Below are 9051 nucleotides of genomic sequence, written 5' to 3'. Positions count from 1 at the left end.
TCTCTCTCTCTCTCTCTCTCTCTCTCTCTCTCTCTCTCTTTCTCTCTCCCTCATTCCCTGCCCGGGCATAATATTTCTGGGTCTGATTTATTGTTTCAATTAGAGCTTGGAGGTGGGGGTGATCGATGACTCCCCTCCCTCTCTGGGCCTCCCTTGTTCCCTTCTCAGCTATGCTAGTGTCCAGGGGCAAGGTCAGTGGCTCCAGGGTCCTCAACACCCACCCACATCCGTTCCATGCCATGACAGCTGAGCTGTGGGGAAAGGGAGCTGCCTCTCACCTGTCCCTCAGACGGAGCTCCTCAGCAGCCTCAGGCCAGGCCCAGAACCTCCTGTCCTTTCAAAGTGTCTTCCTGAATAGGTTTTCATACCAGGTCTGGCAGAACTGCCTGCTAACTATTGACCTAGGCAAGCTGACTTTGGGGTGCACACGTGTGACTGGGTGGCAGTCCTGGCTGAGGCTATAACTATTCCCACACCTTTACCCAAAGATACAAAATAAAGAGAACATTTAGTAATCCCAAGACTTGATTGAGTTTTGGTGAGAATTATTTATTATTTGCCCCTCTCCCAGCTTTTTTTTTTTTTTTTTTTTTTTTTTTTTTTGCTACTTCCCAGTGCCTGGGCCAAGGGTCCACCCCTGGGGCTGTGGCTGGGGACAGATGGGACCTTGCCTATGGTAAGAGCCCCTTTCTGTCCTCCACCCCCAGAGTTTTACAAAGAATTGGCCTGGGTCCCTGAGGCACAGAGGAAACACACAGGTAGGGACACCTCCCTCCACCCCGACTTTTGCAGCAGTGTTAGGGGGTGCCCCACCTGTCCTGTGCCCACTGCTGCCTGCTGTCTTTCAGCCAAGAAAGCACCAGACGGCACTGTCATCCCCAATGGCTACTGTGACTTTTGCCTGGGGGGCTCCAAGAAGACTGGCTGTCCCGAGGACCTCATCTCCTGTGCAGATTGTGGGCGATCAGGTGATCAGGGGGGAGGGGACACCCCAGGATCCATATGGGGGATGGGAAGCAAGGGAGTGAAGACTGTACCCAGCCTGTCTGGGTAAGTTGGGGGGGACAGTGGTTTAGTGGAGCCTAGGCGCTGCCCCTGCTGCTGAGGACTGTGGGAAACTGAGCGGGCTCCATGTAGGAACAGTATGAGGTACCGTGGTTTTGTGCCTTCCTGGCATGGGGAATAGAGAAAAGCTACGGAAGCATTGTGGGTAGGGGACCTAGGTATGGGAGTAATGGATCCCACCACCTGGGTGCTGTAGAAAACAAGATAGAACTGTGGTTAATATAGTGTGGGTTTTCATGGGGGCCTCTTGGGTAGTAAGGCTGGCCGCTCAGCAGCGCGGGGAATGGGTTGTGGTTGTTACAGTAGGGGTTGTCTTGGCAACTTAATACAACGGAGTGTGGTTGTTATGGCATGGTGGGCTGGGTCGTGGCTGCAGGTACCCAGTGCTGGGGCAACTGGTCTTCGGGCACTGTGGGCAGTAGCTGTGGCTGTCAGGCTGTGTGGGCTGTTGGTGTCTGGCTCTGTGGGAGAGAGCTGTAACTGTCGTCGGGCTCTGTGGACAGTGGCTGTGGGCGCTGGGCATTGTGGGAAGTGCTGTGCCCCATGGCTACAGGTGTCTCTGTGCTGGTGTGGGAGAATGACCAAACAGGCTAACTAACACTGCCGGGATTGTCGGTGGCAGTTTGTGCAGTATGGCCTTTGGTTTCACGGAAGCGAGGTGTGGGGACCCTGTTGTAGAAGCGGTTGCTATAGCATCCTGGCTGGGAGAAGGCGGTGCCACGTTGCTGGGGTTAGCATGAGGGCTGGCCGCTCTGTTGTGGGTATTGGAATGTGGCCGCCTAGTGCGGTGCTTAACAGACTGTGGTTGCCACAGTGTTGTGGGTGGTAGAACGTGGTTGCCACAGCACTGTGGGTAATGGAATGCGGTTGCCATGGTATTCCGGGGAGAGAGTGTGGTTGTCATGGTGGCTTGAGTAGGAGACTGTGGTGGCCAACACACAGCTGCTTGCCGGCAGTCCAGCTTCCGGATGCCTATCTTGGGGGTAGGGTCCAGCCACAAAGCTCATCTTGACCTCTGAGTCCGGGGTGGGGATAGAGCCATCACCTCCCCAAGGGTCAGGAGCCACCAGTAGCTACAATGACATGCTAACTGCATCCCTGCCCTCCGGTCTCCTCCCCAGGGCATCCCTCGTGTTTACAGTTCACGGTGAACATGACCGCAGCTGTGCGGACCTACCGCTGGCAGTGCATTGAGTGCAAGTCCTGCAGCCTGTGTGGTACCTCGGAGAATGACGTGAGTACCTGCCCCGGCTCCTGGGCTCATCTCCGCTGCCCTTCCAACCTGGCTCTGCTGCTTTTGCCCATGAAGCCCAAAGCCTTCCTTGTTCATAAACCCTGGGTGACCTGCAGTAGCGTGCATTGCTGTTGTCACCAGTGTCCTCTTTTATATTCGTCCCCCTCTGACACCTCCCGACCTCCCTTGAGGCTGGTGCTTTGGTTCCCACTACACATAGAAGACGCTGAGTTCAGGGAGGGAGAATCATGCCTGAGGTCAACCAAGCTGAGAAAATGGTAGAGCCAGGATTTGAACCTATTACTGGTCCTGAGCTGGCACTGGGCCAGCTGAACATCATTCAGTATTCCTTAGAAAACCCAGACGACACTCTGTGAGTCGACAAGCAAGGCCAGTGGGCTCCACAGTACAGACTGCAGAGCCAGCTCTCTCAGAAGGGCCCCTGGGACCTAGCCCCTGCCCCAGCCCCCCACCCCGGTTTCTGGTGCCCATGCCCCCAGGGTGCCAGCTGGGCGGGTCTCACCCCCCAGGACCAGTTGCTGTTCTGTGATGACTGCGATCGGGGCTACCACATGTACTGCCTAAGCCCTCCCATGGCGGAGCCCCCGGAAGGTGAGGGCAGAGGTGGGCGAGACATGGGTGGGTGGGTTGGAACGCTGTCTTCCTGGTGGCAGAGACCATGTGCTCTGGGTGGGGACAGGTGGGGGGCGCCCTTTGGTTTGAGTCTAATTTTGTCTTGTGGCTTCCCCCGCAGGGAGCTGGAGTTGCCACCTCTGTCTTCGGCATTTGAAAGAGAAGGCTTCTGCCTACATCACCCTCACTTAGGCCTGGCTCTGCTTCTCCAGGACCTTTGGGTGGTGCTAACTTTCCTGCCTCGAGGAGCTCCTGGCTCTTCCCACCCGGTGTCCCCAGTGGGAGGGAGAGGGTGAATCCCAGAGGGAGCCAAGGTGTTCTCCCTCTGCAAGTGGAATGTTACCTTGTGGGTGGGTGGGTCCCGTAGGGCTCCTCCTGCCCCCCTCCATCCCTTGGCAAATGTGCACCAGGGGCTTCTGCTCCCCTCAAAGCCATACCCCGCCTCTGGGCGGGCATAGGGGGGTAGTGGATGCCAGCTGGGGGCACGTAAAGAGCCTTTTTCTAGAGAAAAAAGACAAAAAGTTAAAAAAAAAACAGAAAAAAGAAAAAAAAAGAAATTAATATATACAAAGAGTCCTATAAAGCCTGTCTGGGTGGAGGGCACAGCTGAGTGTCTGCTGGGTACTGATGTTACCAGTTTCCCGAATGGCACCTCCCCACCCCGTTTCTGGAGCTGTGACTGTCTCAGCTCCCCATCTGAGGTGGGTACCATTCCTTCCTCACACCCAGGCCGGGTGGGCATGGTGTCTACCCATCGTGGATACTGCATGATGTGAACCATGGTTCTGAACTCTTCCTGCCCTCCTTGACAGCCCCACCCTGCGCCCACCCGGTGCCTGCCAGGCCTGGGGCAGGCCAGTGGGGCGAGGCAGGCAGGCAGCCAGCCCGCTGCAGTGAGAAGCACAGATTGCAATGGACTCATTTTTTTTCCTCTCCTCTCAGCCCCTTCCCTACCCGGCCAGGCCGGGCTGCCTCCTGCCCCCCCCTCGCTAGCCATTTTGTGGGTGGCGAGGGGGTGTGGTTGTTTCTTGTGGTTGTGTGTGTTTGTTGTTCGGGTTTTAAAAAGGGAAATTGAGACTGCAAGTGGGGGAGGTAGAGGGTCTGGGGGAGTCTACCCCCAATCCAGGAGTGCCCCCCCTTGCCACCAAGTCTCCTTTATTGCCTGCCTCTGCTGTGAATTAACTTGTTCTGTGTATTAAACTTGGCCTGACCCCTCTATCCATGACTGCCTCCTTCTCTAACCTTTGGGGTGTCACCAACACAGGGCCTCACTGGGGTAGAAACCACTGTGGCCAGCCCCCACCTTCTTGCCCCTACACCCTGCCTCCCTCTGGCTTTGTCCCAGCTCCTCCCTGTCTTGCTGCAGAGAAGAGGGGGATGGGGTGGAGGGGCTCCCACCCAGCCAGCTGTGGTTGCCCTAGCAACGGGCTGCTGCAGCTGCAGCGGGAGGCAGCTCAAAGAGGGAGGTGGGAATGAGGGCTGGGGGGAAGGGAGGGTCGGAGAGACCCGAAGGCATCCCCCTCCCAGACTATGGTGGGGAGATGGCACCCCAGCATGGCTGGCTGTCACCTGGGATTCCCTGCCCTGGGTGTGGCTAAAAGTGGAGAAGGGCAGGAGGACATCTCAAAATGCAGGGAATCAAGGAGACAGTTGTGTGAATGTGTGTGTGTGTGTGGGGGGGGGAGCTGAGCCTGGATAACCAGGGCACTGATCAGGAAAAAGGAGGATTCTGAGGTCACAAATTTACTGAATGAATAAAGGACAAAGCCGGAGAGATAACACAGATGAAGACAGCCCCCAAGAATTCTGAGGGAAGAGGGACAAGGATGGAGGACTAGTCCAAGAATTTAAATAAATAATAATAATAATAATTAAAAAGCCAGTCTCTGGCAAGACCAGGTGAGGGGGAAGTGGGCAGCATTTTGGAGAGAGAAGCAGAACATTTACAAAGTCAGGAGGAAGCAAATGGAATAAGGAGACACTCTGGCAAGGGACAGGCGAGGCCCCTAGACAATAGACAGGGAAGAGGTAGATGGTTTTTTGCTGGGAAGGCAATGGTGGCACACCAAGTGGTTCAGAGTCCCAGGACTGGAGGCTGAGGCAGGAGGATGGTGAGTCACCCTGAGCTACATTGTGAGACTTCTCATAACAAATAAAAAAAGGGGGGGGGGGTGGACAACAGAAATCTGTAGAGTGCCAGCCTGAAGAGGCCGGGGATAGAGTGGCAGGCTCAGTAGGGGTGGGGGAGGGGGGAGACAGGGAAAACTGGGGCAAGAAGGGAAGGGACTACAGGCAGTGCAGGCGCCATCAGGGCTTGGCGCGCGTGTGCGGGTGCGCGTGTGAGTGGTGGGGTGTTGGGAGATGGTGGTGTGTCTCCCGGGCCAGGAGAGGATGTGAGAACAGTTTGTTCCCAGGTTCCCTCCCCCCTTGGCCCGGGTTGGTGGGGGGAGGGCAGAGCTGAAGGATGGGGCCCTGAGGAGGGTGGAGAACGGATGCCTGAGTAGCTGGAAAGGCTTGATTCTCCACTGGATATATGCAAACGCATTTCAGAAGACGTTTTTTTTTGGGGGGGGGGCAGGGGTGAGGGTTTGGGGTCAAGGAGGGTCAGAGTTGAGCTTAGACACACAGGCCAAGGACAGCTAGTTGTTTGTGGGGGAGTGCGGTTCTCTCCAGAGAGGCAACGTTCCCACGGCAGGCGGGTCCTTGGGATCTTCCCGTGGAATTCCTGTGTCTGAAGTCAGTTTGCCTCGTGGCCCGCTCACTCGCAGATGTCCACAGATCGAGTTTTAAACTGCCCCATCTCCCCTACAGCCAAGAGGGCCACAGGGAACCCGATCCTGGCTGAGGCTTCAGGAGGGTGTGAACGAGAGACACATCTTGTGGGGACACTTCCTTGTGGACGTAGAGGGACACAGATCGTGTTCTTCCTACCTCTGGCCCCTAGTGGAGAGGCATTGACGACCATGGGCGGGGCAGAGTATACAAATGAGATGGAGATGGAAGGGGTGGGGTCTTAGGGGTAGAGCCTTGACTTTTGAGTCCCACGGACTAAGATGGTCCTTATTTTACCTGAAATCTTGTGGTTTTGTTTGCTTTGAAACAAGGTCTACACGGTCCGGGCTGCCCTGGAACTCCCTAAGTAAACTAGGCTGGTCTCTGCCTGCCAAGGGCTGGAATTAAAGGTGTGGGCTACCTTTGTTCAGCCTTTCCCCGCCCCCTTAAAACATCAGAAGGAAATAGCGTCCCTTGGGTCCGGAGTACTCTGGAAGGGTAGACGGTGTTCTTAATCACTGAGCCACTTCTAACCCAGCTTTTTTTTTTTTTTTTTAGGACTATTACCACTTTATCTGGGGACAGCACAGGCTGGCCTTAAACTTGCTATGTAGCCGAGGGTGACCAAGAATTCCTGGTGCCCTCACTTTAAGAGCTGAGATTACAAAAGTGACCAACACAGCTGGCTTTTTCTTCTAGAGAGGTGGGCTCTTGCTGTGGAGTCCAGGCTGGCCTTGAACTCTCAGAGATCCTCCAGCCCCAATCTCAGAGGGAGCCATTACACCAGGCAAAAGCAGACCACCCTCCTCCCCATTCTGAGACAGGGTTTCACTGTGTAGCCCTAGCAAGCCTGGAGCTTGCTATTCTGAGCAGGCTGGCTTAGAACTCAGAGATCCACTTGCCTTGTCTCCTGCATGACGAGCTTAAAGGCTTGTGTTACCATGTCCACCCTGCAGACCTAGCTTTTTTTTTTTTTTTTTTTTTTAAACTTGAGCACAATTGTACAATCTGAGGGTCAGGTTTCTGGTGTCTAAATGCTGAGGATGAGCAGTACGCTGTGCTGTGCAGCAGGGGTGTGATATGCATTTAGGAGGGAGCCGCGCTGATTTCCGGGCAGCTGCCTGTGAGCACACCAGCCATTTCTATGAAACGTTTATTTCCTTTGAAACCTCCTGAAACATGCCAGAAATCTCAAGACAGGGATGGGAATGGGAAAGGGGAGTGGGGGTGGGGAGACAATAAAGAATGATAAAAAATCCAAATGGAACAAATCAACATGGAAAAAAAGCCTGCTGCTATCTCTAGCCATCAGACAGAACATCAACCTCAAATTAAATAGTTATTTTTTTTGCAGAAATTCTTACAAAAATAATAAAACAAAACAAAAAAATTATAATTTACAATTGTCAATGTACATGATTAGGTCCCCAAAATGATTGGAATGATCTGAAGACATGAGGAGACATAGTAAAGAAAGAAACGAAGGGAGGGAGGGGGAGGAAGGGAGGGGGAAGAGAGGGTAGGCTCCAGGTCTGGTGTCTGAGGGAAGGGGGAGGGGCTGGAGAACCCTTCAGGAAGGGGATCAGGAAAGGAGGACATCACAGTAGCTGGCCAGGGCTGAGGATGTGAGGACACTGGGTAGCCTGGTCTGCCACCATCATTCCACAGTGGGTGGAGGACATGGCAGGCTGCTCCCTCACAACCCGGGGTTCCCCAGGGCCAGAGGCGGGTCACAGGGAGCCGTGGGTACCCTTCTGCCCTCCAGTCTGGCACACCTGGAGCGGAGTGCCTGTTGTGTGTGGCCTCAGAGCCCTTCCAGAAAGGTCATGGGCCCGAAGAGAAGGTGAAGGGTTCTGGGCTGAGCGCTGGGCCATCTATCCGTGGCTCTGGGTCCAATCCATGCTGCCAACTGCTCCCCACCTGCTGCCCCCACATTCCTTTGGGTCCTCACACTGATCCCCGGCCCATGCGGACATGTCTTGACCCTGGGGTGGGAGAACCCACAGATTGTGGCCATTCAAACTTGTTCTGGCACAACTCTACATGAAAAAATAAATATATATATATATTCTTTTCTGTTTGTTTTTAAAGAAGGAAAAAAAAGGGAATTTGTGTTTCCTGGGTGAGCAGCATAGACCCAGACCAAGCTGCCCCTTATTGCCTTTGGAGAATCAGCGTCTCTGGGGGTTGCACTGAGTGCTCCCCGGGGAGCACAGTGAGCATGTCTGGTGGCCGCTGGCGGCTGGAGTGTGGCCAGGGAGACTTGAAAAAGAAAAGAGGACCAGACAGGTGAAGGCTGTGCTTCAGCCCTGTCCCCAGGGTCCCTGCTGCCTCTGGAGTGGGAGGCAATGGCCTAGTTGTGCTAGGGGAGGAGCCCAGGGCTGGCGGATCAGTAGCTGAAGGCAGAGGGGCCTGTGTCTGTTAGAGTGGAACAGATAGAAAAAGATCGTATAAACAGTCTTTACTGTACAAACAGGGTTTCTCAAAGGAGTGGATCTGGATGCTAGGGGTTCTTGTCTATTCTGGGGCCCCAGGAAAATAATTTAAACTCTATGAAAGTGCTCCTGGTTCCTGTATGGAAGGGGGACTCAGAGGGTGATGTCCATGCTGTCTGGAGCCAGCGCACTGGGGACAGAGGAGCCCTGGACCATCAGAGAGTAGGGGAAGAAAGGGCCCATTTTGTTCCATAGTTCTCATGCAGGGGCTCCTGGGCCCCTTCCACTAACACAGCTCCAGGCAGCTGGGTCTTAGGAACAGGCTACAAGGCTTGCAGGGCCACAGAGAGCAGCTGAGAGGGGCCATGCTAGCTCACTGCGCCTGGGGCTAAGTCCCCATAGAAGGTTGCAGGGCAGTGGGTGCGGGGCTGTGGCTGGATGACCTGTCACCCCTGCAACCAGAAGCCACTGCCTGCCAGCCAGGGAGGCTCGGGGCTGAGCCCAGGGTGCCTCAGAGTTCCTTCTCCCTGCTGAAGAGCTCGGCGAATTTGCGTAGCTGCTCACTGGCGGCCTGTGATTCCTCCTGCAACCGCTGATTGTTCTGGCGAAGGCTGGCCACCTCTGATTGCAGCACCACCTTGTCCTGCCTCTCCTGGGGAGCAAAAGGGCAGGGTTAGTACAGTGGCCAAGGGTGCTCCTAGCAGCGCACACAACAGGAACAGATCACAGCTACTGGGGCCTGATAGGCCTGGCTACAAGGGTTCAAATCCCAGCTCTTTTTCCAGATGAACAACCCTGGGCAAGTTACTTCATGTCCTGGCCTCTGACTGGCGGCTTGGAAAGTCTTTGAAGTGGTTTCTTCTTTTAGATAGGGTCTTTTTTTTTTTTTTTTGGTTTTTCGAGACAGGGTTT

At 54.7% G+C, this 9051-nt stretch overlaps 2 protein-coding genes across 14 annotated transcripts in view; one reads left to right on the top strand and one right to left on the bottom strand.

Moving 5' to 3' along the window:
* The window catches only part of Dpf1 (double PHD fingers 1), a 13918-nt gene extending 9766 nt beyond the window's left edge, over window positions 1–4152 (top strand). For 5 of the 13 annotated variants that reach the window (XM_026786406.1, XM_026786404.1, XM_013351520.2 and 2 more), the window contains 5 exons: window positions 708–758; window positions 849–968; window positions 2187–2299; window positions 2800–2911; window positions 3054–4152. In XM_026786406.1, the coding sequence (XP_026642207.1) occupies window positions 708–758; window positions 849–968; window positions 2187–2299; window positions 2800–2911; window positions 3054–3124 (467 nt within the window). In that variant the 3' untranslated portion in view covers window positions 3125–4152. Of the gene's footprint in view, window positions 1–103; window positions 179–707; window positions 759–848; window positions 969–2186; window positions 2300–2799; window positions 2912–3053 lie in introns of those variants that run through there. The other 8 variants (XM_026786407.1, XM_026786405.1, XM_026786399.1 and 5 more) reach the window with 5 other exon arrangements.
* Window positions 4153–6861: 2709 nt separating this feature from the next.
* Window positions 6862–9051, bottom strand: part of Sipa1l3 (signal induced proliferation associated 1 like 3) — a 206510-nt gene continuing 204320 nt past the window's right edge. The window contains exon 22 of the mRNA XM_005361278.3: window positions 6862–8791. Within this exon, the coding sequence (XP_005361335.1) occupies window positions 8651–8791 (141 nt within the window). The 3' untranslated portion in view covers window positions 6862–8650. The remainder of the gene's footprint in view (window positions 8792–9051) is intronic.

This window comes from Microtus ochrogaster, linkage group LG4 (assembly GCF_000317375.1).
Source record: "Microtus ochrogaster isolate Prairie Vole_2 linkage group LG4, MicOch1.0, whole genome shotgun sequence".
Lineage (NCBI taxonomy): Eukaryota > Metazoa > Chordata > Mammalia > Rodentia > Cricetidae > Microtus > Microtus ochrogaster.
The sequence above is the reverse complement of the archived record's forward strand: the minus strand, read 5'-3'. Positions and strand labels throughout refer to the sequence as shown.